Here is a 27,883-nt window from a genome sequence, read left to right as displayed (position 1 = left end):
GGAAGGGAGCTGAAAACCTCTCATACACCCAGAACAAGCAGGGATTCCCACTTCTCTTGTTCCTGCTGCATCTTCCCTTCTGCAGCCCAGTCCAGCTGTGTGTGACAGCTCCAGTGTTACTGAACCACTCCAGGGGCTTGCACACAGCTCCCAGTGGGAGCTGGGATGAAATTCAGCCTGGGTGACATGGGGCTCCCCTGCTGTCTGCAGCCATGAGCATCCCACCATGTTGCAGAGATGGAAATCCTACTCTGGGCACCAATCCATCCCAATGGATGGGAAAGGGCCAAGGTGGCATTGTCTCAAGGAAGCAGCTTGCAGTTCAGAGGACCTGGTGTGAGCAGACGCAGGTCTGTGCCTTTCCTGTCTCCTGGGTTCCTATGCTTTTACAGCAGATGTTGCTTCTCCTGCCGTTTGAAGTTCTTTCCCACTTTTATTCTGCAGACAGGTTGGAGAGGCAGCACAAGTGCTTCAGCCATATTCTGGGCATCTCCTTCATCCTGGTGAGGTGAAGGCATTGGAGATGGCTTGGCAGCAGTGAATACCCAGCAAGTCTGTGTCTACTTGTGAAGTTTAGAGAGCCTCATGCTGGTGGTACATGCCCAGGGCATGGGTGTGCAGCAGGACAGGAGATGTGTGAGGAGGCTCTTTCCCTAGGGAAGTGTACCCATCACTGTACCCTCCATACTCCTCTCACAGCATCCTCTCCACCAGCATTCTGCCTTGCTGAAACCTGTCCATCACTGCCTTGCAGCCCTGAGCAATTCGTTACTATAGCTACATTTTTCCATGCGGGAAGAGCTCAGATCTCTGCCAGGGTGAGGTCTCCCTCTCATTCTTTGTGGCTGGAAGGGAAGGACAGGGCTTAGCCTGGAGGCCAGGCACTGAAGACTGTGCCATGGGAATACTGTGATGGCAGGACTCAGGACATAGTGGTGTGATGGTGCAACCTGTCCAGGAGTCCCCTGGTGTCTTACAAACACTGAAACTCTGAAAAGTCCCTGGGAAGAGAGGGGTGGATGGTGTAGGTTTGTAGTGAGCCAGCCTAACACCACAGTGTATTTCCCTCCTGCTCCCTGAAGGGTGGCAATTGGAGAAGGAGCTAGCAGGAGCCCCCACTGCACTGGGAGATGCTAATCTTCAGATTCCTGAGTGGTTTTCCCGGAAAGAAGAAATGAATGGGATTTGCTATTCACTGGCAACTTTGGAAAAATGCCCTGGAAGTCAGAGCCAGATGAAAATTTTTGTTGTATATTGTTTGAGAGTTGAGCACTTGTGGTCAAGATTTTGCTCATTTTATTTTGGTCTGATGAGGTTTTTAATTAAATCATAGGGAGCTCCAAAAGGAAAAGCACTGAAAACTCAACTTTTCATTTAAAATCACCAGAAGCAAAAAACCCCTGCTGTTGTTGTCCTGTTTCTGTTGTGAACAAACAGGCTGCAAAGCAGCCACAGATGTCTGAAAGCCTTTGGCATATTCAGATCTGTGGTGTTCCCCAGGGCAAGGTGCTGAGAGGACAGTTTGCTTTGTACCCATTTGGGTGGTCCCTTGGTGCAGACAGGCCCTGTCTGCAGTGGCTGGGGAGGTGGTGGGTCTCTAACCGTGGGTGGGTGAGAAAATGCTGTTCTGAGCCCCCTGGGGCTAGTGTGGCTGCAGAGCTAACAGGGCACAGCAAGGGCTTACCAAACCCTGAGACACAAGGGTGGGAAGGAGACAGGTAAATGTGTCCATTGGCACTGGAACTGTGAACCTCTGCCTCTTTCCATGCTTCCCATGCCAGGACTACCATCACTCTACCCAGAATTTGGGCCTTTCCCTGTGTCAAATCCTGGCCATATAGTTCCTGAGGTCAAGTAGACATCCTAACCTTGCTTGGGTGCTTCATACTGAAAGATGCCATAGGGCATCTACATCTGCAGAGGGAGGGCATTCTGTGGACTCTGATGACCTCCAGAAGTGGATTGTGCCTGTATTATCTCCCTCCCCATGAGCAGTCCAGTCCCTGTCTCTTAAAACTTGTTTTAACCAGCCTTTTTTCTCCTTGGGGCTGGGATAACATTGCTGTTCATAGCTGAAGGCCCTCCTGCCTCCATGGTAATCATCTAGGGCTGCACCAGGAAAAGCAGATAATTAAATTCAGGCCCTTCCTTTTCCCCCATCAAGCAGATGCAGCTTGATGGCAGTCCTGCAGAGACCTTATTTGGGGCAGGGGGCAGAAATTTCAGTCTTGAACTTCCCCATAGCAGCTGCTACTATGTGTCCTCTGAGGCGGGGACCTGCTCCCCCTACCCGGCCATGCCTCGCTGGCTTATCATTTTCAATCCTATCAGAAACAAAACTGCTGCTGCTTAATGCTTCATTACAGGCTGTTATGTGTCTCCTGCACTGCCCAGGAGAGCTGCAAGGAGGGCTCTGACTCTATTTAATAACTGTTTCATGGCTCCTAATTGACAGATAAAAACGCTACTAACTCAGTTTCATCGAACATAAACCATGGGCAGGAGCAGCGGTGCCCTTCTGGAGCCAGGGTGGCAGCACGAGTTCTGATCCATTATTTTGACATGGGAAATCCATAATGTGCCCATATGCCATCACAACGATGGGTTTACACCTCACTTTTTCCACCTGTTGTTGGTTTTGGCTTTTGCAGCCTGGGGGGAGCTGTTGGGGAGAGATTTGGGGAAGGGTGGTCAGGGAAGACAGAGGAAGTGAGATGGTGGTTGGTGTTTTATTTTGGGCGGCCGTTCCCACAGGGGTCTGCAGCACCCCTGGCACGGTGTTTGGCAGTGAGGATTGGCTTTGCAGCATGTGCCCATGGGGGATCCATGTTTGGTCACCTCAGGACTGTGCCTCATCCTGGCAGGTCCCCAGCCCCAGGTTTGTCACGCTGTGGTTGTCAGGCTGAGCCATGCTTGTACCCAAAAATTTCATCTATGGTAGAAAAGGACTTATACGTGTTCAGATGAAATGGGTAAGGATTTGTTATTTTAATTTGGAGATGCTGGTAAATCAGGGTGTTTCTTTGTGCCCTGTGTGGTTAGCAGGACTGCATCAGAGCCTGGGGGGTTCCCCTGCCTCTTTTTGCTGGTGTAGGTGACCAGGTGACCCAGACTTCTTCCATGCTCTGCGCTGAGGAACTCCAGACAGAGAAACCCCTACTCTCTCCAGCAACAGTAATGATAAATGTTGGGATTCAAAAGCCACGTGCTTTTGACCTGAAACCTGCTATTCAACCCATACACTCTGGGATTTGCCTTATCAGATCCCACATGGGGCTGGCACTTAAAAAAAAGTATTTTGGAAATGAGATTTTTCAGGGCTTTCTCCTCCCATCACAATGTCTGGAAACTTAAATACCAGCTGGGAGTCCCGTAGGTATTTGTGACTGCTGCTGGGGTTGAATTGCACCTGGGGTGGGAGCAGCCTCTCTCCCAGGTATGGGCAGAGGCGGAATTGCAGAGAAGTGCTGAGGGCTCATAGCTCTGCGCAGAGCAAAGCAAAGCTGACCGCCACTGAAGGCATGCTTGAGGATGAGAGGTTATTAGTAGTGAGCGCTTCAGGGATAACACAGAAGATATTGATTTAAATAAAAATCACCATAACAGCAGCTCTAACAGTACCCTGTTGGTCACTTGGAGGAGAATCAGAGGCAGCAGAGCTGGCACACTCAGAGCACTTCCTAGCTGGAAATATCATACTGGAGAGAGCCAGGACTGCTGCCCGTGCTCCTGAGCAGGGACAGGGACAGGGAAGCAGGCACTGTGCCACGATGTGCAGCGCACACTGGGATGCCTAAAGAACATCACTGTGGTGAGGTGAGAGGCTGGACCCACCGTGACCCACAAGGGCACGCGGTACTGTTTGCAGCTCTGCTGGGAGCCACAGTGCCAGGACATGCATATCCATGATCTCAGCCAGCTGCACAGCCTCCGTGGAGGTCAGATTCCCATGGTGTGAGTCAGCTGCATTCCTCCTCAGGGTCATCGAACTGTGCTGGGCTTCAGTGGCCTCGGCTGTCTCCTGCCCCGACGCTTGCAGTGATTAACTGCACTGCGGATGCTCGGTTTGGGTGGACAGCACAAAGGCTAAGGGTCTCAGGTCAGCTGGGGACAGCTTCAGCTGCTCGTCCATGGGAGAGGAGAGGAGCAGAGCGGTTTCTTGGCCACCCCTCATACCAGGAGTTCTTTTATCAATGGGGTGTGAAGGGGTGATGAAATGCTACCAACTGTCTCCATAGACAGCTAATCCATTGGTATGGATTTGTTGTTAGGGAATGCGGCAGGCCTGTGCAGTTCCTTGTCGCTGGCTGTAGCTCTCCTGCCATGGGTACAGCCACCTGCAACCCCAGCTGCCCTCATCACAACATGGAGCTGTGTCATCATGTGCTATCAGCAAACGGAGATGCGATGCGAGATAACAGCCAAGCTGTCAAGATAGAAAAGGTCTCAGCACGTAACAGAAGGGTTTCTCCACTCCAGGGATTTTTGTATGTGGAGTTTTTAGTGTGTTTCCTCCTGATCTGTGTGCTTCCATGAGAACTGGGCATTTTGCAGAGGAAACCTCCCATGCCCTTCAGCTTTCCCATCGAATATGGGCAGACCATCTGCTGGACCTGCTGCACAGACAGCATGGGCTGCACCAAGATGGATCCACATTACCAGATCTCGTCACTTGCTGCTCAGGGAATTCAAACCACCTGGAGCAGCCCCTCCCTCTGGGAGGACACAGCTTCTGTGGGGCCAGCTTGCAGCCTGGTTCTGGCATCCAGCAGCATGTGTAAGGCTCCATCCAGCACATTCATGGATTAGAGTCAGTGAATGGAGACACCCGCCCATCCTGGATCCAGCCCTGATCCAGCCCACTGGGCTGTCCTGGGAGCACTACACACCTGATCAGCATTAGCTTCTCTCTGAGGACAAGGCAAGATGAGCAAACTCACCTGCTTGGAATGGCTGATGGAAGTGGTCAGGTGCCAGGAGCTGTGGCTGGGAGCTCCCCATTGCTTTGTGTGGTGCCACAGTCTCTGCTTGCACTCAGACTCTGCACCAAGACAGTCACTCAGGTTTAATGTCCCTGTAAATGACATGTGTGGGGCTTTTTTCCAAATCAGCGCGACCTCCTTGTAGATGTGAAGCTCCCAGTGCAGTGCTGCAGCCCTTCACCATCACCCCTGTGCTCTGCACAGCCCCTCAAGGAGCTTATTTCTACATGGAAAACCCCACATGGGACAAAACTAACGGAGATGCAGCACAGTCAAAATCCAGCTGTCTGGGGCTGCACAAGCCTTGCTGTCAGTGAGTCCCAGCCAGTGGTAGTATGAACACGGTGTCAGACAGCATCTGCAACAGGGATAAAGATATTTCCAGCCCTCTTAGAGGCAAGTTTACAATGCTGGGATTCTCTCCAGCTAAACCACTTGGGTTCAGATTTTCACTAACCCACCTAATTTCCTCATTTTTCTTAATCTCCCAGCAAAAATTGAACCACTGGCTGCTTTGACCAGCTCCTTGCCTGGAATTATATGACTAACTTCTGGCCACTGGTGGTCCTGGGCTGGCTTGTCCTAGGAGGAGGGTAGTAGAGAGTAAAAGAGGGGTAATAGAGAGTAAAATTGCAACGGAAGAGCTTTGGCCAAGCAAGCAACTTTGTCGCCAAGCATTACAAGGTGATTGACCCCAATATCTTTGTGCCATGGGAAAGAAAAGGCAGATGTGTGCACCCCCTGCAGCATCCCTGTGATGTGGGATGTGAGGAAGGTGAGGGCGCCCAAGGCTGCTGCCTGCCCTGCTGTGTGGCCCCTGCAGGGCAGGATACTGCCCTGAATAGATCCCTCTTTGAAGGGCAGCAGAACTGCGAGGAAAGCTTTCGGCCCTGATATAAAGACTTCCAATGGCAGGGAATCCTCTTGAGCCTTTGTGAGCTCTTCCAGGTATTAAAAACCTTCACCATTTTTTATGCATTTTTGTCAGGCACTGATCTCGTCTCTGTGGTGACAGTGACAGGACCTGAGGGAATGGCCTGAAGTTGTGTCAGGGAAGGTTTAGGGTGGATATCAGGGAAAGATTATTCACCCAGAGGGTGGCTGGGCACTGGAACAGGCTCCCCAGGGAAGTGGTCCCAGCACCAAGCCTGACAGAGTTCTAGAAGCATTTGGACAATGCTCTCAAGCGTATGGTGGGATTCTTGGGGCTATCCTGTGCAGAGCCAAGAGCAGGATTTGATGGTCCTTGTGGGTCCCTTCCAACTCAGCACATTCTGTGATTCTGTGAAAACACTGCAGACAGGTGTGTACTCCATTTAAAGGACAGATTCAGTCTGCCTTCCCCAGGTCTCTGTCTGTCCCCATCAAGCATGGCAAGAATGGAGACAGACTGCTTGGCCCAACCAGTTCCTTTCCAGGTGGCTAAAGATAGATAAAGGCAACTGAGAGCATCAGCCCAGCCCTTCAGAGAGGTGACTATCCAGCTTTCCATGGCATTCCTGCAAAGTTTCTCAGGCTTGGCTCCCATCAGGCTGGCATCTCTCCTGACTCAGGGCTTGGGGAGGGAAAGATCTGCCCTGCACATCTCTCCATTATTCAATCTTCTAAATCCTGCCTTGACAGACATCCCACATCTTGAAAGACTTTTGGGATGTCAGAGCCAACATCCCCATCCTGTAAACCCTCAGCTCAGGAGGAGCTCAGGTGGTTTTCCTTACTGAGATCTATTGGTAGCTTTATTTTTAATAGCACATACGTGACGTGGACTGGGATAGACCACTCCAGCTCTGGCTGGCACATTATAAATCTCAGAAAAAAAAAAATGCAAAGGGCCAGGAGGCTGGGGGGGGGGTGAAAAAAAAGCAGAAGAAAGAGACTGTTTTCCCAGAACCCAAAAGCAGACAGGCGTGGAGAGCGGGAAAGGCAGGGTTGTACGGCTCGCTGGGGCAGAGTGTGCAGTTGTTTATACTGGAAATGAGTTTCTGTTTATTGCAAGCTATGGTGGGGAGACCACAAAGTGAATGTAAAACAAAATGGGAAGGGTGTGGGAAAAGTCAGGGGAGGGGGAACGGGTGCCTTTGACAAACTCCAGAAGTCACGTCCAGTAATAAATCAAGCCGGGATCTGTCCCAGGACACAGGACCCAGAACATCTGCTTGGGCTGCAGGGAAGCCGGGCAGGCGAGTAGGGATCTCCCAGCCTTGCCTGGGGCCAGGTAGGAGACAGGGGCTTGGGCATCTCAGCCACCCAGGGATGCTGAGCCCAGCAGTGCTCAAATGCCTTCAGAGGTGACTGAGCACTTGGGGTTCACCAGGAAACTGCACTCCGGGCTGAGGGATTTAACAGGCATCCTCAGTCAGCCTTTCCATCCTCAGCCAGCCTCTCCATCCTCAGTAGCTGTCCCTTGACTGCTCTGTGCCTCCATTTCCCTGTAAGATGACTGACTGTAAGGTGACTATAAGGTTGCACAGGATGCCTTTCTCCCATTTTTCGCTTTTCCCAAGCCTTGCAGCAAATACCACATGGGCAGGCAACTCCTGCACCAGTTCAGAGCTGGGGCATGGTGTAGGTGCCACCAGGAAGGGAGGTCCCCTGCCCAGTTCCGAGGCAGCAGGAATTAGTGTGTTAAGAGGGCTGCTGGTGAAATGAGAGACAAATCTCACAATAACTCCGCGGGGCCAGCAACGCATTCATTCTGTGTACAGACTTTGAAGGTATTAAGTGCTAAGGATTTTGGTTTGACATCTGAATCCAGCTGCATTGTTGTGAGAAGCCCTTGCAGGTTATTGCTCCAGACCAAACTTCCATAAATAATCTATTGCCTTGGGTGTAGTGCTTCGGAAGGGGTGGTGAATGTTTGTTTTGCTGATTCAAGCATTCCCCTCTTCTTCCTTTTCCCCTTCCTTGGAAAATGGATCCTATTAACCACTGCAAATGACACAGCACATGCCAACATATTTGCAACCCATTTGGCTGACAGTGACGGCCGCTTTCGAGCTGCAATTTCTTCAAGGGTCCAAGTGAAGCATCAGCATGGGGGTGAAACAAAGTGCATCTGCCCAGTGGGTCCTGGCCCAGTTCTTGCTTTTCCACCCCATATTAGTGCAGAAAGGAGGATGGACAGCCAGTGAGGTGTATGTGTGAGTTACGACCTCAAAAGTCATTTGAGTTTCACTGTGCTGGGCCATGGTTGAACTGCTCTGCCATAAAGCCATGGGTGCTGCTGTGGGATCTGCTCTCCAGAAATGCAAACAACTTTCTGGGCATGGGGCAGGTACTGATGCAATGCTTCTAGCAACTCCCTGAGGCAGACAAACCCCAAATCTTCCCGTGCTGGATCCTGGCCGGGTTCAGCCTCATGTCACCGCTGGAAAGGACCGAAACTTTGGCAGCATCACAGCATTTCCCCACTTATTCCAGGCCTGTTGCCTTCCTTCCTGTACTGCGGGTGACTTATACACCATGGGACAGACCTAAATGCATTGGCATTAACCCAGTCAGAGCTGTTTTTTCTGCTCCAGTAGAGGATGGCAAGCTATCAGGTAAACCCAGACTGCTCTGCCCTGTCTGGTTTTGCCAGTACATCCTTGCAGCTCTCATCTGCAGCCAAGCCCTGGCTCTCAGACCTGTCCCAGCTGCTCACCTCATCTCAGAAGGATTCTGAGCCATCTGTGTGCATCGAGAGGAGAGTCCCTGTTGCAGGAGGCATTTGCAGTGTGCTCCTGGTCCATGATAGGGAAATGGGGCTCACTCACAGACACTACAGCACTCTTATGCTGCTGGCGAGGTCCAGACCACAGGGCTTGCTCTTCACCTGTAATTTTCTGTGCAACGCTTCAGAGAGCACAGCAAAATCCTTCAGTGACTCTAATAACATTTCTCTCCAAAGCTCTAGGGTATTTCCCCCCCATCCCTGTGAAGTCACGCTTCAGGTCTGCTGAAATCCTAGCAAATGCCTCCTAAAATCCCCTGGAGCCCCTGCAACAGTTTATGGAGAGTCCAGGACTGTTTGACCTTGGAGAGGGTGAGAAAGGGAGGGGAAGAAAGAGCAGTCCTAGGCTTCCCTGCCAAACTACTTGATCCATTGCTGAGCCTCTTGCAGAGACCACAACACAGCCGGAAATCAGTCCCAGACCATCAGTGGGGTATCTGGGCACAGTGCCTTCCTCTCTCCTCTGCCCCAGGTCTCCCGAGCATCTCCTGCTGTGCTGGGCAGTGCCACTGCATGAACAGTCTGGTGTGTTTTCCCCAAAGAAGCAGCAGGGCCCCAACTACCTGTGCATGGTGCCCATCCCAGCATCCTGGCTCCCTCATCCTGCCCAGAAAAGGTTTGTGAACGTCTGGGTGACAGCTCCTTCCTTGCCGTGGTGCTTGGAGTGTGCAAGAGGGTTGCCCACGTTGGGCATTCCCACCACTCCTCAGGAAATAATTGAAACACTGATAACAATATTTTCATATGACAATAAGTGCTTGTTATTTCTTCTTTGTTGTAAGCAAGTCAGAGAATGCCTGACAGGCTGCTGTCCTCCATGAGGAGGGAGAGGCTGTGCTGAGCATCCAGGTTATCTCTGTCAGAGCAGACTTGGCAACAAGGCTGCTCTTGCCGCTGATCCGGTGCCGATGCTCTCAGGGAAGGTGTGTTTGCTTCTGGGGTTTCATTGTTAAAAGACCATCGATAAATTACAGGGAGTCCAGAGGAAAATTGATTAAAGAATTAAAAGATATCGTATGACCTAAAGGGGAGATTAAGGGAATTTAGTGAGGTGCTTGCTGCGGAGCGGAGCTGCGGGGAGTAGGGAGGGAACAAAATGGAAACAACCTTGCGAAGGTGGTGATTAGAGCAGGTGGAAACAGGCGCTGTGAGTAACTGAATTGGTTTGTGCCTCACGTTTTGTTTTGCAAATGCTAGGCTCTCACACACGGTGAGAGCTTGAGCTGCTGGAGATGCCCTGGCTGCACATGCCACAAACATCCCCTGGGGTTTGCCCTCTGCTTCTTGGGGGGATTTAAGCATCAAGCCAGGATTTGAGGAAGATGAGCATCATTTTCATAAAGCAAAGGGCCTTTTCTTAGCTCCATTTCTTTACGGATGGGCGGGATAATGGGACCTCCCTTGAAGCCAGCTGAGTAAGGATGCAGCTATTACTTCCAAATGCAGTGTAGTCTGGAGATGTGTGACTTACATCATCCCAAGGACCCCATTGCCTTAAGAAAAGAATGAGGCCAGGGTCTGATTCAGACCTGAGGATAAAAAAACAGACATTAGTAAAGAGAGCAGTGGTACTGAGCAGTGCTGTTAGCTGAGCTGAGCAGTGCTGTTAGCTGAGCTGGTATGGCAGCCCAATGCCTCCAGAAATGTCACACTCCTCTGGTTTTCATCTGCTTGAAGGACACATTTTGGGTGAGCTGCAGAGACTGATGCTCCTCCTGTCTCCACCCCAAGGTACCAACAGCACAGGAGAGGGTTTCGGCTTGAGCTAGAACACCCCTACTCAGTATTTTCTGACTGGTATTTTCTCAAAGCCAGAGAGTGAGTAGCTAAGGACTGGTGTGGAGACCTCATTTCCTATGATAAATTAGGCATCTTCCCAAATGTCTGTCACTAATGGGCTATCATCATCCCTGAGCAGCTAGAATAGCACCACAAACCGGAGCCACCCCCTGTGGTGTCCATCTCAGCTCCATCCCCACTATGGCCCAGTGCTGTGATTTTTCCAGGGTGTATTATGCAGAAGCACATGTGGGATGGGCCAGGTGGCTTCTATGGATATACCAAAGGAGGCTGGCTGCTGCTGGGAGGACTCACACATGTTTGGGGTGGGAACAGCATGGGGGGGAGCTCCTTCTGTGTCAGTTCTCTACACCCAACTCCAGCATTTCCTTTGGCTCCAGCCCAGCTGTTTTTGTGAGGTGCCTGCAGTTGGTTTCCCAGCAGGACTGTGACAATGACATGGAGCTGGGCAAAGCCACCAGCATTACAGGGGACAGGGCTCTCACATACTCACAGCATGGCCCCTGGGGCTGAGGGACAGGCACAGGGTGCAGATCAGCCCCAGGAGCAGAGTAGCATCTCACCAGGAGATCAAGTGGGGCAGAAGGGCAGCCCCAAGGATGTGAGTGCATGACCGGGGGATGCTGAGCCTGCATGAGCAAACCCAAATGCAACCAGGCTGGCCAAACACAGGATGAGCAAATGGCTCCTCTGCCTGTGCACTGTGTGGTACAGATGCCCACTATTAAGCCCCCTGTCCTGACTGAATCTGAGGTAAAGCATCAGTACAGGCTCAAGGACACCATGAGGTCTGCCTTGTGAGGGGGTAGAAGAACAGACTGCGACATACTCCCCAGCAGAACATGTGGGTGAAAGGAGAGGGTGGTTTTCAATAAATGCTGAAGGGAAGGAACTTTTCATGCAAAAGCCAGTGCTAGCGCGAGAAGAAAGTGGGTAGGGGATGTGTCTGCTTACTAACCACTCCCATCAGCTCCTCCCGCCCAGACAGGAGAAGCCCAGAAATACCCTTCTCTCCTGCAGAGAGTCAGAAATCTCTTACTTCTTCCTCTCCATTCCCCGTGGGGAGAGAGGCCTCTCTGTCAGCAGGTACCTCCCTCACTGGGGAAGAGGAGAGCAGAGAAGGGGATGTATCCAGACTGCATGTCAAGACGGATGAAGAGAGAAGGAGGCATTTTTGGAGAGCCACTGCCTGTTAGACGCAGCCCACTCTCCCCCGCTGGTTGATTGGTGGTAATACTCGTGGCTAGCTCGTTGCTCAGTGCATGACAAAGTGCTTATAGCTTCCCTCCAGAGGCTCCTCCTGGATAAATACACAACTTCTAGGAGTTCTGGTGGGACAGCTTTGCCAAGGATACATGGCTGTTGATGGTCCCAGTTGTGTTTGATCACACCTGGTATTTTCCCTGTCTTCTCCATCTGCAGAGAAGATGGATTGCTTTCTTGCAGCCATTAAATAAGGAGATGGAGGGGACAGGGGCATTGCATGGTGTAGGTTGTGCAGGAAATTTCTGCCTGCAGCTGGGAAAAGAGGGAGAAGGAGGTTCTGAGTTCTCTTCTGCACACAGTGCAAGGCAGGGCACCCTTGGGGTCCTCAATACCTGAAGAACCCTTGAGAGCACCCTACATTCCTCCTGCACAACCAAAACAAGGAAGGCACAGCCCTCCCTCTCAGCAGACAGGGATGTTTCCTCTCAATGGCTTTTCCAGCTGAGCTCCTGGAGGAGATTGTCAGGAGTCTGCAGGCTGCTCTGGTCAAGCCTTTTTTCAAGGAGAACCAAGGGAGGCAGCTACTTCTCCGTGGAGACCAGGGCTGTGATGTGCTCTCACGTGCACTGACCACAAGCTCCTCGGGGTGTGGAGCAGTTGCTGGGGAACCCATGTGTTACAAAGAACATTTCCCTCCTGGATTGCCTTGGCACAGTGCATCCAGCCCCATGTCGAGGAGAATAGTCCCCTGGAAGGAGAAATTATTTTGGCAGGGACTGGAAAATCCCACATAATTCATGCCCTTCATCCTTCCCAGCCATTTTACAAGAGACAGGCCCAGCATTTGGGTGGGAGCTGCAGGGGCATGAAGGTCTCCTCTCCAAATCCCAGCTGTGGAAAGCCCTGTGAATGTGCAAAAACTGAGAGTACATCAGCCCCCTGCTCCCCTTTCCCTGCCGTCTGCCCATGGCAGACTGGCATTCTGGGATGCTCCAGCCCTGAGCTGTGGGCAGGGATATGCTCTCCTTCCCCAGACCCTCCTCAGGCCCCGTTTGCCGGCACTTTTCCCTCGGTTGCTGCACACTCCCTTACCCCAGACCGCTCTCCAGGTCTCCAGGAGCTGGACGGGGGCCCGGCACAGTCAATCCCAGAGCAGCCGGTAACGAGGTTTGGTCATTACTGCCCGGGGCTATGTGCGAACCAGTGACCTGGCTCTGAAATGGTTTATGTTACATGCAAATCCCCTCGCAGAGGTGTTGGGGGAGGAAAGCCGGCCTCGCCGTGAACTCCCTGGGCTGAAGAGGAAACCCCAGCGCTGCAGAGAACTTCCCATGCCCGGCGCGCTGCCGTGCTGCCGCATCCCGCCTTGCCGGGGTACCCATCCCAGGGGTACCACACCGAGCACCGCGGCCCCGGCCCCGCTCCAGGACTGGCGGTGCTACTGTTATACACAAAACAATAATCAGCTGCCGTAACGAGGATGCAGAGTAGCTGAGCTGGCTTCCCTGCTGTTGTGCCGGCTCCAAGTGGAAACAGCTGCATTTGGTTTGGTTAAATGTTTTATTTACTCACAATTATCCCAGATAACAGGTTTTTCATTCGTTTGTTCAATATTTAATATTGTTTCAGAGCAAAGCTGCTCTTTGGTTTCTGGTGGAGGACCGGAGGGTCAGAAGGGACTTTCTGCTGTGGTGTGGGGTGAAGTGAAGGGTGGTGCCGTCCAGCATCCCTACTGCGCATCATTCCCTAAGGCACCCAGCCTAGAATGCTGCCCCACGGGAATAAAGTCACCTCCAGGAGCACAGCTGGGCTTGGGGTGCTGATGTGCTCAGCAGGATGGGCATTTCCCTGGGACAGCAATGCTGCCAAACACCAGCGCTGCTGTAGGGAATGGGAACAAGAAGGTCTGTGCATTTCAGGATGCCAGATGGCTTCTCCTGCCTAAATAACCTTCCTGTAGCATCCTGCACCTTGGGGAGCACCTCCAGCAAAGGCTGCCAATCCAGACAGCCAGCCCACCTGCCAGGGTTGCCAGAGCCCCTCTGCTCTTGCTCTTTCCTCTCACAGATCAAGGCCGCGAGGTTTGCTTGATAATTTTCTGGAGGCTGAAGAATGATCAGGTTTCAGGAGCAGTTCTGCTATGCTGGAAAAAAGCACTGCCTCATGCAGTGCAAGATGGAGCAAACTCCAGGGAGCCTGTGATCACACTGGGAGCTTGCCCTGCCACTTTGGCCGAAGGTGGGATGCTGGGCTTTCTCTTCTCTTCTCTTCTCTTCTCTTCTCTTTTCTCTTCTCTTCTCTTCTCTTCTCTTCTCTTCTCTTCTCTTCTCTTCTCTTCTCTTCTCTTCTCAGTAATGCCTTGCCCAAAAATTTACAGCATTGCCTCTTGCCATGCTCACTGAATTTTCTGCAAGGGAAATGAGAAAATCCATAGCTTGGTTTATGAGCCCCAATCAGTGTAAAACAGGGCCTTTTAGAAATTTATCTGTTGCTGAGTCCACCTTTTTCTCCAGCACCTTCTTGGGGAATAAATTCTTTCTCTTTGAGGCTGGGGAGATGGCTCTTAGGTGGCAGCAGGGTCAGGGGACTTTGGTTACAGCTGCAGGTGTCCCTGGCCCATTTTGGGAGCTACCAGGGAGGTGCTGCAGTGTTGGGTATGAGGGCTGGGCTAGGTGCTGGCTGGATGTGGGCAACTCTGGTGTTCAGATGGTATACTCATGCTCCAGAGGGATATATCTTCAGTGTCTAATTTCAAGGAAAAGGAATGTACTCCTGAAAATGTCCACTTGATAAGCTTAGGGTGGCTTAGACTGAAAGGGAGAGACATAAAACCTGTCTCCACCACTTGCCCAGGTCACCCAGAAGGTCAGTGAGGAACAAACCCACCACACCCTGTGCCCCTGCACCCCTGAGTTCTCTTAATTCTCTCTCAAATGAATTTTGCTGAATTAATTAAAGAACAAACAAAAAAACCAACAGCAAAACAAAACAAAAAAAACCCAGCAAATCAAACAAACAACTTCCTTTGTCCTTCCTGAAGAAGTGGTGGTTATGAGCATGATGTTCCCAGAACACAGGGAGCATCACCTGCCTATGTACCCCCACACTGCTGTCCTCTGCACCCCTTCTCATCCTCACACTTATCCAAGAACAGATGGTCAAGGGGAATCAGAGCAAATTCAAAGCTTCAGCTCCCTGCCTTTCTCCAGCTACAAAACACAGTTGTACCCAAACATTTGGGTCTATGGAAGGGACCAGCCACAGCCACAGCCACACTGCACTCCAGCACAGGTGGCACATGGCAGACGGATGCTCCCCTGATCCACCTGGCAGCAGAAATATGATTTATTCATCATTGCTTTCTTTGTTGTTTCCTCCCAGCCTCTCATACACAAACAGGCTTTTAGAAAAGCAGCACTGGATAAATAATACATCGTGCTGGCAGCCAGCATGTGCATAACAAAAGCATCTGTGTAGAAGCGTGTGTGGACGTGCGGGGTCTGCTGCTCTTGTGCCCACATGCTCAGTGCTGGCATCTTCTGCCCAGGTGGATTCCTGCTGTGCTGTCCAAGCCTCTGCAGCTTTGCTTTTGGTCACTTGGGTGTTTTTTTAAAGTATTGGTATATACCCACCACCTGCGGTGTGAAAAAAATTGTCGGGTGATGATCTGGTCCTGCCGCATGCACTGGGGTGCAAACAGCAGGGGTTTGGCTGCACAGCAGCATTGTTTGTGGGGCTGTCCCCCCATATGGGGCAGCAGGGGCGTCCTGCCCATGTGCAGGCAGGCTGTGTCACAGCTGTACCTCTAGCACAAGCACATGCTGCTGTCATGGACCCTGGAGTCTTTGCTGGCCCAGGACTGAGATGATGAGTTATGCAGGTGACCCCAAAAGCACACTACGGGCTCATTATCCCCCATCAGCCCAATGCCTGAATGTGCCCCGAGTGCACCAGAAAAAATACCTCCTACAGAAGTGTTTGAGAGGCCTCTTAAAACTTTTATTGGCGCTATTTTTTGTATCCCTCCACCTGTGGAGCAAGGCATCTTTAGTACGTTCAGCCCTCAGCAGGAGAGGAAAGTTATAACTGATCCATTTCAGAAACCTCTAAAAGTGACCTAAAATAACTTTTCTATATATAAAAGTGTCATGATTTTAATGTCCATTATCTCATGACCTAGCAGAGCTAGGAAAAGCTCTTGTAGATCATTTTTAGTGGTTTCCAGAATGGATTGGTCACACTTTTCCCCTGCACAGTGGGACTGAGGGTACAAGGACGACTGGGCTTTAGAGATGAGGAGGGGAACAAAAATCTGTGTCTGTGCTGGTGTATCCAGAGCTGTTTCATCCTCAAGGACTGCTTGTGGTGCTGTCCCCAGCTGAGCAGAAGTGCTGGAGCTGGCCAAGTGACAGCTGTTTCCAACAAGATGGAGAGACAGAGTTAAATGAGTGCAAAGCATGGTGGGAAAGCCAACTCCTTCCCTGCTACTGGTCTTTTCAGGGGTCTGTGGAGATGATGACCCTGGCACCAGCTTTCACTGCTATGGCAGCCCCAGATTTTGCTGGAGCATCTCATGGCTTGTGAGCCATGGGCCCAGATGGGATGTGCTCAGCTCTGAGCTCAGCTCTGAGCTCAGCTCTGAGCCTTTCTTCACCTCACCCAGAGCTTTTCCAGCGAGGCTGGTTGCAACCCAAGTCTCTGGGAATCTGCCAGAGCCAGGCATTAAACATGCTGGGTTTTCAGAGAGGACATCAGCAGAGCACATGGGAGAAGTGGCTCCCTGCCATGCGAGAGGTTAATAGACAGATTAGAGAGGGCAGGCGTTGTTTGTGGCAAAAGGAAAAGAGCTCTGCCTTTACAGAGTTCAGCAGCTCCATGAAGCGACAGGGATGTAAATATTTGCCAGAATTAGGGAGGCTGTGTGCAGGAGCCCAGGGAGAAGTGCCCAAGTAGCTCAACATGTCGTTTGGGCTGGTTTTGATGTGGGGTGGGTGCTGAGAGCTGGATGTCATCTGAGGGAGGATGGAGAAGGTTGGAGCAGGACACCCCACACCCAGAAGCACTGCCCAAAACCTCAGGGCAGAAAAAGCCTTTAATGCTGCTCCCTGATGGCTTTGTTTTCCTCCACTGCCTTTCTTGCTCTCTCTGTCGGCCTGATGGGCTGGCCCACCTCCAAAGACAGCATTACAGAGCGCCGGATCGATTGGAGCCTGCAATTTTATTTGCTGTCTTTAAGAGCCTTTGATGGGCAGCATGAGCTGTGCCAGCAAGTGCCTTTCCTGGGAGAGAAGGGGAGAGGATCGAGGTTGCAGGCTACCATCTTCCATAGGGAGATGAGGACCCTGCCACCAGCTTGGAGAAGACACCATGGTCGGGTGGGCAAAGAGAGGCCTCCTGATGCAGCAAGGCAGCTGAGAAGGGGTTTGTAGTCCTCTCCTTTGGTGCCTGGAAGTGGTGGCCATGATCACCCGTGTGCTGCCATGGTCACAGCCCCACGTGGCACACTGCACTGGCCCCACATTCTGCCATAGGGTGAACTTTCTGCCCATCAAGGTGGAAAGTGGGGGAGCTGCCTGACAACTCCTTCCCAGGGCGCTTGTGGCTCTGGCACTGACGGCTCTCTGAAGGGATGGAGGTTGCAGGAGTGTTGCTGTGGGACAGCTTGTGTTTGCCTGGAAATAGAGGGCAGAGGCTGGGGTGAGACAGGCTTCATACAGCAACATCCCTTCGGAGGATCATTTTGTCCCCCTTCCCCAGTCTCTCCTTCCACCTCTGGCTTGCTGAAAGAGGGTGAGAGCTGGAGCGTGCTGGACACAAAGGGTTGGGGTTGCAGTTGGGGCCCAGCCTTGAAGCAGAGGACCGGATTTTCACGGCATTCAATGCTGTGGAAATGGGGCATCTTCAAAGGCTGCTGCAGAGTGGGGATGGAAGCGGGAGACAGCATGGGCAGCCCTCCCTCCTTCTCCCAGCAAAACGAACCTGGAGGCGTGAGCCCGCCCCAGCCTCCTCAGAGGAGGAATTAGCAGACATCACAAAGAGCCAGATCCGGCGCGATACTGGAGACAATGGAGATAAATTATCCTCAGATGGACTAATCGTGGCGCATGGCAGTGCAGCTTCTGGGGCCGTGCAGGTGGGGCGGGGGGGGCGGGCTTGCAGGACTTCAGGAACGCTCGAAAAAACCCCGCCTGCTTCTGCCCGGCTTCCCGGTTCCGAGCGGGACAGCTGAGCACAAACAGCAAAGTGGGCGAGCCGCCTACGGTGGCATCCCCAGTGTCCCCAGCATCCCCAAGCAGTTTTTCCAGCCCCATCCCGGTTTGCCGGGTGCCGAGCAGGTGCTGTTAGCCCACAGTGCCACCACGCGGTCACCCGGCACCCAGAGGCTGTCCCCAAGCCCCCTGCACCCCTTCAGCCCCTCCGGGACGCCTCCCGACCCCCCATTGCACCCCGCAAAGGGCAATGCTGCGTTTGCTCCTGCCTCGCCCAGGGGAGGCAGGGAAGGGGTTAAAGAGCCTGCGGGGAGGAGGAAGAGGATGGAGCTGTAGCAGGGATCAGTCCCTTGTCTCTGGCTTTGCAATCAGCCATTCTGTTTTGATGTGGAGGGTCTGCTTGAATAATTTAACCGGGAGGCTCATTAACCAGGCTCTGGCCTTCGTCTGTCGGCTGAAGGCTGAAACAGCCATTAGGAGGAACACTCGGAGAGGAGCGGCACAGCCTTCCCTCCCGCCGGCCCCTCTGTTCCCTCTCCCTCTGCTCCTTGCTCCCTGCTCCCTGGCTGTGCTGCACTCGGCTCCCTTATCAATTGAGGGTGCGCAAACCCTGTGCCTCAGTTTCCCCTCTGTGCTAGACTCTGTAGGCTCCAGTCGCAGCTGTAGCTCATTGCATCCCCTCAGATGTGCCCCCGAGTGCGTCGTGCCAGTGACACCTGGGCTGTGGGGCTGAAGAGATGCTGAGGCTCCCAGGTCTGCTCAGTTTGTTTCAAACCCCCTGCCTGGAGAGAAGAGCATGTCCTGGGATATTCCCAGTGGATGGATGAGGGTGAGGATTAACAAAGGAAGGGAAAGAGGGAACACCACAGGTTCACACAGCCTTTCCAAGGGGAATCCTGGTGCACATCCAGCCCAGGGAGTGTATTTTATGGCAAGGCACTCTGCTAGGGTGCTGCTCTTAGCAATCAATGCAAGTTCCTGGGTACAAAGTAGAGTTGACTTCGGTGTCAGATCAGGTAAGAATTTTACCAACAAGGGCAAAATTTATCAGCTAAAAGGTATCACATCTCATTCTTCGCATGCACTGTCCCTCAGCCTCTTGCAGAGTTTTCCTGCAGGTCTGGCTATGCTCCTGCAAAGAGCAGAGTGCACTGCACATATGTCCAGGAAAGACAAGTGCAGTGTGAACACTTCACTGGGTTAAAAATCCTCTTCTGCCTCTAACCTCTAGGATCAGCTGACGAGGCCAGAGGAAGGCTGCTCCCGCTGGATGCTCTCATCCTGTCTCCTGTTGCCTCTATGTCTCTTTGGAGGCGAGGCCCTGGGATGGGATGTTCTGCCCCATGCCAAAAGCGTTAACACTGTTAGTCGTCCTGCAGAGCTGGATTTTCTCAGCCGGTATCACGTTGTTCCTCCCCATCTTGCCAATGGTCCTTCTTCCTCCCTTTGGTGACCTCTGATCATTTGGAGGATGATCCCCTCAGTAAGTTTATCACCCCCCAGGGATGTGGCAGAGAAAGCTGTGAGAGGTGTAGATTAATGGGGTCAAGAGAGCAACACCTCCTCCTCATCACCAACATCTCTGTCACAGCCTTGAAGACAATTTTCCCTGGTACCTGCAAACCCTCTCTGTCACTCCATCCCTCATTAGAGGCAGTGAGCTGCCCATGGAGAAGGTGAGCTTTGCTCAGCCCAGCCCAAAGCAAGGTGTCATGGACGACCTCAACAGAAGACATGGGACAAAAACTCCCCAGATACTTCCAGCAGTATAAACACCGGCCAGGCTCCCCTTGCAAACTCTCCCCTCCCAAGCAGGCAGCAGCTGGGAGTGGAGGGTCATCCCCTTGCTCAGAACATGGCAATGACCCCACCTCAGCAGGTAGTTACTCTTTCTCTTTCCCTGGCAGCCCCGCCGAAGGAGCCAGTGCTGATGTGCCGATCCAACAACTACCCAAAGGGTTTCTACTGCAGCTGGCACCTGCCCACTCCTACCTACATCCCCAACACATTCAACATCTCTGTCATGTAAGTCTCTGGGAAGAAAGGGTGCAGTGGGGTGAGTTTCAGTCCCTGCAGCCTGCAGCAGGTCTCAAGTAGAGCCACGAAGTCTTGGGGCAGTGGGTCCGTCCTGTGCTGAGCATATGGTATAGGTGTCCCAAAAATGATGGGCCCGGGGGAGGATGTTCCAGGGACACACAAACTGGAAGCTTCAATTTCCCTAGAGGGGACCAGGAAGATCCCCATCTCCCAGGTGTCCTTTCCTTGTTTCCCAAGACCTTCCTCTCTGCACCAGTTGTCTGTAGTGGATGTTGTGCCCACTGTTTTTTGGCACATTTGGCGCATCCATGCTCTTTTCTGCAGTAAGCTGGTTGTGGTCGGGCAGCAGCAGTGTCTCTCGCCTAGAACTGGCCATGGCATGGCATCATTCCCTACCCTGAGCCCAAGTCTTGGCACAGCCCTTATACGGGCTGGTGCCATGCCTTACCTTCTGGGTCTTGTGTCACTATCAGAAAGGAGACCTTGTTTCTCTCGTGGGAGGGGCAGACACAAACCCAACCCCAGCAGGGTCCCATTCTTTCCTTGGGGCCAGCATGAGGACATTCACTGAAGCCTCTGTGTAGGGTTGGGATAAAACCTCATACACAGGAGCCCACACAATTCCCTGTCAGGAGAAAGCAGCCCTTTGGCCACAGCAGGGGCTGGTGCATGGGGACCATTGGCGTAGTGGGGATAGAGCTGCACAATCTGCCTCCTTCCTCCAGCAGCTTGGGTGCATCCACAGGTAACAGCTCTTCTCACCTCTGCTTTCCAGACACGGCACGAAAGACATGGTCTGTGAGAAAGATGCCGTTCCCAAAAACAGGTGTCACATCAGATACCTCCAGCTCTTCTCGACAGTGAAGTACAAGGTGACTCTGACAGTCACGAATGCTCTGGGCAAAAACTTCACCACTCTCACCTTTGACGAGTTCGCCATAGGTAACTTCCACAGCAGCAACTGGCCTCTCCAGGGCGGTGTTGGGGTTGGCTTGCTCTGCAAACAATGTTGTCCATCTGAGAGGTGGGGCTGGGAAGGGACTGGTTCTCCAAGTGGAGATTCTGCCTATCCATGGAGACGGGGTCTAAGCCACTCTGGCATCCTCCCTGTGCCCCTCTCATTCTCGTCATCCTGCTGGCACCTGAGCATCCCGGGGGAGCCAGGCAAGATGCCCACAGGCAGCCTCCGTGCTGGTCACATCAGTGGCCTGGGGCCATGCATGGTCCAACCCCCAGTGGTCCAGATCGCCCATGGTAGCTGAGTTTCTCCCTGTTTGGGATGCTGGGGAAACAGCTGCCGTGTGTCAGGGCAGAGAGCTGTGAAAATTGTGTGGTCCAAATGGCATTGCCATTCTTACCCCTCAGAGTGTCCCTAAAGAGAGAGAGGTTTGGTATTTGTGCTGGAAGCAGAGCCATGGGAATTAGGATTGGAAGAGAAATTAAAATGTCCCATTACCTTCCCTTCATCATTGGTTAGGATTAAGTTCTCCTATTGTCAAGTTCCCCCAGCCCTTACCTAATATGCTCCTAAAAACCCTATTCCTCTCCTCCTTCTGCACCCCTTCACTGCCCCATCAGGACAGCAGAGGCTGTGCCACATAGGGCAGGGAGCAGCAGGCCCTGTGGCCTGGGGTGTCCGTGTCTCAGGCTGTGCCACAGGGATGCTTCCCAACCATGTCCAGACTCACGGCCGAGATGTTCCTCTGACTGTGAAGGGCAGGCATGAACCAAGAAATCCAGTGCCAAACCAGGGAACTTTTGCCATCATCCAAAGCCGGATTACAGCTGGTGCTGTGACATCCTCAAAGAACAGGAAAAATTGGAGAGAATGGAGTTCAGGAATACGCTGAAAAACAATTTGCTGGCTGCATGTGGCAATTACTGAAGCAGAAAAACAAATATGTGAATCACTGAAGTGCAGCCAGTGGCTGGGCTTTGCCTCCAATGTGCTACGCATCCCAGCATGGAGAAGCTGGAAGTGCTGGAGTGCAATAAGAGGAGCTCCACTGCTATACGAGATTTTCCCTTTGTACTCCAAATCCTGGAAAATATCAAACAAAGCACCAGCTCTGAACAGAGCAGGGAAACAATTTTGGAGCAGGGACTGTCCTGCCGTGTGTCTGCAGCCGTGGTCCATACCTGAAGCTTGTGTTCATCAGTGCATCAGGAATGCTGATAACAAGGCAGGGAGCTTAGCAGGGAAGTGGTGGAATTTCAGTCACTCGGGTGCCTTTAAGTGGAAATTGTTGTGTTTGTGGAAGATACACTCCTTAAAAATGAAGGTAACCTCCAGCCTGCATGGCCCAGGACAGCAATTAAGCTACATATTCCAAGTTCCTTGCATTCCCTCCTGCAGGAGTTCAGGGCACCCTTTTGTAACATCTGTATCCCACCCATGCCCTGCCTGGCTTCCCAAACATCTGGTCCTCCATCCAGCACTCAAGGGCAGCTCCCCTGGGGAAGCACACCCAGCTGTAAGCCTCGGGCATCCCAACACCAGCACAAAGCTGGATCCAGCCCCACAGTTTGAACTTGGCCCAGGTCAGAGGAGCGGTGAGCAGAGACCAGCGCTGCCCCAGGCCAGCCCATAGCAAGGGTGCTGCCTCTTACATGAGTGCCTGGAAGGGTGCAGAGGGCCTGGACACGTGTCAGCAGTTGCCATGAGAGGTCAGACCACCCAGCATCACCTGGCTCCAGGGTGGCACCTGGGGAAGGGGTGATGGGCTGATGCCAATAGGAAGGGCCGTGTCCTGCACCAGCCCACTTCCATAACCACTTCAGTGTCCAGTGGCCTTAAAATCTCCGTATTCTGTATGACTGTGAAATTCTCCTCAGGACTTGGCACGGGTGCCATTCACCAGTGGCACAGGCAGGGTGGTGACAGCGTGCTGAAGTAGGCAGTCACAGGCTTAGCAGATCATTAGAGCCTCTGCTGCTGCTGCTGAACAACAGCCACCTACCCCAAGTGGAGCTTCTCCTCGTGCCATCCTGGTGTTAAAACGAGTGCCCTGCATTGCTGCATTTTGCCACACAGTTTTGCCCCAGGTTGCCTGTGGTCCCCATGGAAGCTTCAGTGTCTCTTACAGCTGCCTTCTCTGCAGGTGCAATCCAGGACTGTGTCCCAGCATGGGGGGCGCTGGAGGTGTGGATCTAGCATCCAGTAGGTTCTCTGGGGACCTCAGCTGGCCTGATGATCTCTCGTCTTGGAGGTTTTGCTGGGTTTTCCTTTGCTAGATGAAGGGTGGAAAACCTATGGCTCAGGGCAAAGCTGCCGCTTCAGCTCATTGGAAAAATGCTGAGTGGGAACATCGCAACATCTGTACACATCCTGCTACAATGAAGAGACAGTGTCAGCCAGGACCTGTGTGATGCTTCTCCTGGAATCCCTGGGCCATGGTTGTCAGAGCCTGCCTTGTGTTTTCCCCTTAGCCTAGAGAAAAACATGATACATTCTGCATGGAGGTTAAAGTGCAGCCATGTAGCCCTGATCTCCTGCCCTGCTGAGGACAGAGTAACCCAAAGCCAAGGACAAAGCAGTGCAGGGCAAGGAAGCTCTCCCTCCCAGCACCATCTGAGCCAGGAGAAGACCCTCAGCTGGGTCAGACCACCCACCCCGCCTGGGCAAGCACAAAAAGCCCTCCTGGGAAGGAGTGATCTCCTTTGGTTTTGCTTTTTCACTCCTTCCTCCGTCCCTGGAGCCCCCAGCAGAAAATCCCTTCCCCAGCCGCTCTGAAGATGGTCTCTAATTGAGTGGAAAATGACTGGTACTTTCTTTTGCTGTCCTGAGCACATGCCTTGCTGGCTGTCGTGCCGTGCTGGTTATTAGCAGCCGCTGCGAAGGGTCACTCTGCATTGTCATTTTCAATGATGACTGGAAAAGCTTTTCCGGCCCTCTGGCCTCCATCTCCCACTGGTAGCAGATCCGGACTGCCTTCCTCCTCGTCTTGCTCCTGGAAATTGTTTCCATAATTACATCTTCTGCAAAAGTATTGATATAAATAAAGGTGAGGGGGAGGAGGTCCTGCAGAGCCTTATGGACATCAGAGCTCCAGCCCCAGGGAGTAGGTGGAAAAGGGACTGTAGGGGAGGGACCTGGAGGCAGAGGAAGATGCCAGGGAGGAGTGAGATGGTGTGTCAGGAGCTGCCACCTCCTTCATGATGGCTGGCGCAGCAAGGGGACATTTTTGGCCAGGACACAACACCACCTTCCTCACTTGTGTTTCAGCCCAAGAGCTGCTTTTTGCATCCCCCAGGAAAGCCGGGACACCACCACCCCACAGGAACACTGGCATCCTGCCTCAGCACCTTTTTGCTCATATGATCCTGGGGGAAAACATGAGAAGACGCACAGGAGTAAAAGGAGGAAGGCAGCCTTGGATGGGGCCTTGCAGGTGTGGATGCCTTCCCCAAATCTGCTGCCCAACCCTTGTGTGACCTTGGGAAGGTCATCTGATCCTTCCAGCTCCAGCTCTGGTGCGATGATGCAGAGCATCTCAGAGAGGCTGCATGATGCCCGTGTCTGTATGAAATTCGGAGTCTTTGAACACAGGTATACAGTTGCCTAAGCAGAAGGTCAGTTCAATTCATACTACTTAGGGAGGCAGAATTAAATTACCTGGACTGACATTTGGCTAAGACATGGAGTTTAATATCCCTCTGCTCATGGAAAATGCCAGGGGATATTTAATGGCCGCAAGGGATCCATTTTAGTGCTCACTGGAGAGACGGGATGGGTGAGAGGCCTCTCCATGCCACAGGGTCCCAGCTGCCTTTCTGAACTGCCAGATTCATTTTGAGACATGTCTGACAACAGCCAGGGGCGATGGATAGCTAAAGACTCACAGTTAAGCATGAGCGTGCAGCGCCTTAAGGAGAAGCTCCTCTCTGATGCTCTTCTTGCACTTCAGGCCCTTGCTTAGACACAGGAGCCAAAAACCAAGTGGGAAGAGCTGCGAGTAGCCTTCTGGCCAAGTCCCCTTCCCAGGAATGTCTGATGATGCTCCCTCAGCTCTGCAGGATAATATTACATCTGGTTTTATAGCCGCTTAACCAGTACTCAGCCTAATGCCCATCATCCATTATTATTATTACTATTACTGCTTTTATTATGTTACTGCCTGCAGGCCCTCGGTGAGGACAGGGCTCTATTATGCTGGCTGATGTACAGCCAGACAGCCCCTGCCTCACCATGTGCAGGCTGAATGGAGGCAGACAAAGGCTGGGGAAGGAGGAGCACTCATCCCTGTCTGCAGGACATAAAGGACTCCTTCAAGGTCATATAGAAACCGGGGAGCTGGACACAGCCCACTCCCCTCACTCCTCAGCTGGCCCCTGTGGGACTAGCCCAGGTGTTTCCCGTGATGAGCACAGCAGGATGAGGTCTGTCCTAAGAGACATAGGTTTGTCCTCTCTGGACTGACTGCTGGAAGTATGGTCCCCTCTCATGGCTCTTGTGTCCCCACTGCTGTGGAAGGACATAGCAGGTACAGTTTTGGCTTTGTGGTGTTGGAGAGGTTGGCCCTGCTGTGCTCTCTGGCCTGGGCAGGAGTCCTGTGGGTGGAGGCACATGAGGAGGTACCAGGGACTCTTGGTTTTCCAGTGCTGTTTGAAGGGTTGTAGAAGCCAGGAACACACACATGAAGCCAGGGCAGCCTTCCTCCATGCATCAGCAACAATGTCCAGCTTGCAGGAGAGGGGCTAGGGGTCACGTCCCTGCAAAATGGGCAGGTGACTCCCACCTCAGCATCAGGGCACTTTTTCTTCTGACTTCCTGTAGCAGTCACAGTAGTTTTTCTCATTGCTGCCCAAACACACTTGCCATGCCCAACTGAATTCAATCATCCCTTCAGGCTGGCGTAGTTAAAACCAGGGCCAGGCCCCCTGTGTTACCCCAGGGAGTATCCGTTGCATCCATCCCTAGCCCAGCACTTTCCTTCCCACTTCCTCGCTGCAGAGCTGCGGTTCACAGTCATCTGCATTCGTTCAGCCAAACAGACTTTTGTTTTGCAAACCCAGCCTGCTGAGCCAATGCTGGATTTATACTTTTCCGTATGTGTTTGGACTCCAAGTCCCTGTCGATGGAAGCTGATGTCCAGCCCCAGCCCTGGGATTCAAAGTGAGTGGAGGAATTGCAGAGCCATCTGGAGTAGCTCAGCACAGCACAGCCCCACCAAAGTGCTCCTGCTGATGAGGATAAAGCTGCAAACGAAAAACTCTGCCCTATCCTGCCACAGAGGGGAGTCTGTGGGAGCTGAGAGGTGGCACTAGGCACCCATGGTCAGGCTCACCAGCTAACCAGTCACCCCCAGAGCCTCTGGGAGCATCCTCTGAGCATGAAGTGACAGGGGGAAGGAGGAAGCTGTCCAGCCGTCCTTGCACCTGCTGTGACAAAGGGAAGGTGGTGAAAGCCAGGATGGTGGTGAAGATGATGGTGATAAAGACCTGGAGCAGGGTGTGTGCCAGGGTGCTGAGCAAGAGGAGGCTGGGGAGAGAGAGGTAGTGGTGGGCTGTGTCTCGGGGGAAACACGTCCCACCAAGGTAGTCAGGCTGTGCCTTCATTTCAGCACCCTCTCTGCCTCACCTGCAGAAAAGAAAGTGTGTTCTCAAAGCATCACAGGCTGGTTTCTCCTGAGAGGAGCAAGCAGTGGTGCTGCAGGGACAGTTGCTGCGATGCCACCATCATTCTGGAGCAGGGGTGGCAGTGAGCAGCTCACATGTGACTCCACTTGCAGCAGACTGGCCACGCATCAGCACCTGATCTCGAGTGAGGGAAGGATGCCCTTCACACACAGGGCAGGGCTGCAGGCAGGCAGGCTAGTGAGGGAGCAGCTCACTCACCACCACCTCCTTCCTCTCTCAGGGTAAGAAAAGCCCCTGTGAGGACATCACTTCCCACCCACAGCAGGTGAACCCTGGAGTCAGCATGGAGAAGACCTCTGAGTGCAGGGCAGGAGCTCTGCCAGGCAGAAGGGGGCTCCCCACAGCCCCACCATCCCTCCTCCATCCTTGGGAGGAGACTTTGATGCTGACATCTTGACAGGCTTCTGCTCGAGGCAGTCAGAGCCAGGGGACCATTGTTCAATCCAGAAATTTTCAGGTCAGGAGGGATCCATTTGCCTGCATGTGGACTTGGAAGGGGATTAAGGGCCTTCCCAGGACATGAGAACTCATGTGCATTGCTATTCTTAGAGTGCTCAGAGAGCCCTCTTCCACCTCTGGCACAGCTGTGTGCCCAGCTCCCTGTGTCCAGCTCCTTCCTGTCCATGATTAAAGGATAAGCATGGGCATACACAAATTTTTTCAGCTTTGCTATTGCAGTTGGGAGTTTGAGCTGTCAGGATTTGATCAAACCTTTGGCAAGGAGCAAGGACTGCTCTGCAACAGGCAGTGACATTCATCACAGCCTGTCTGTGATGAGCTTCCGGCACTCTGGAAGTAGCTGCAACATCAAAGCATGTTGCATAGCTCACAGACAATTAATATTCACCTGAAATACATGTCAGGTAGCAAGAAAATATCCCCATATCCCAAAAGCAGAGAAGGGCAGTGAGGGTGGATGGTGACCAGGGCAATCCTTCCCCTTTAGCAAGTATGATGTGCCACTGCTTTGAATCCTCAAAACCCCAGCCCTAAACCAAGGGCCAAACTCTGACAGATTACTGTGAGGTAAGTGGGCTTGAATGTGGGCCAGACTCACAGAAATCAGCAGGTGCAAGGGAAGTGCAGGATTTGGGCTTGGTGGGCTCCTCACCCTGATCCAGTTAGCCCTGTGTAGGAGGGATGCTCTCTGCCCTGGCCCAGTTGTTTCCATGTGTCTCCAGTGCTGTCACCTCCTTAATGGTGGTATTTTGAGCTAGGACAGCCATACCACTGACCTGGACAACAAGAGGTGATTTGCATCTAATTAGTTTGGGAAAAGGAAGCATGTTGGCTGCTCC

General features: G+C 52.6%; 1 protein-coding gene across 1 annotated transcript in view; it reads left to right on the top strand.

Annotated features, from left to right (window-relative positions):
• Window positions 1-27,883, top strand: part of CNTFR (ciliary neurotrophic factor receptor) — a gene marked incomplete at both ends in the record, with an annotated part of 81,971 nt that overhangs the window by 40,275 nt on the left and 13,813 nt on the right. The window contains 2 exons of the mRNA XM_082301557.1: window positions 19,817-19,934; window positions 20,722-20,888. Coding sequence (XP_082157683.1) covers window positions 19,817-19,934; window positions 20,722-20,888 — 285 coding nt within the window. The remainder of the gene's footprint in view (window positions 1-19,816; window positions 19,935-20,721; window positions 20,889-27,883) is intronic.

This window comes from Coloeus monedula (assembly GCF_965178545.1).
Source record: "Coloeus monedula genome assembly, chromosome: Z".
Taxonomy (NCBI): Eukaryota; Metazoa; Chordata; class Aves; order Passeriformes; family Corvidae; genus Coloeus; species Coloeus monedula.
This window is presented reverse-complemented; position numbering and strand designations above follow the sequence as displayed.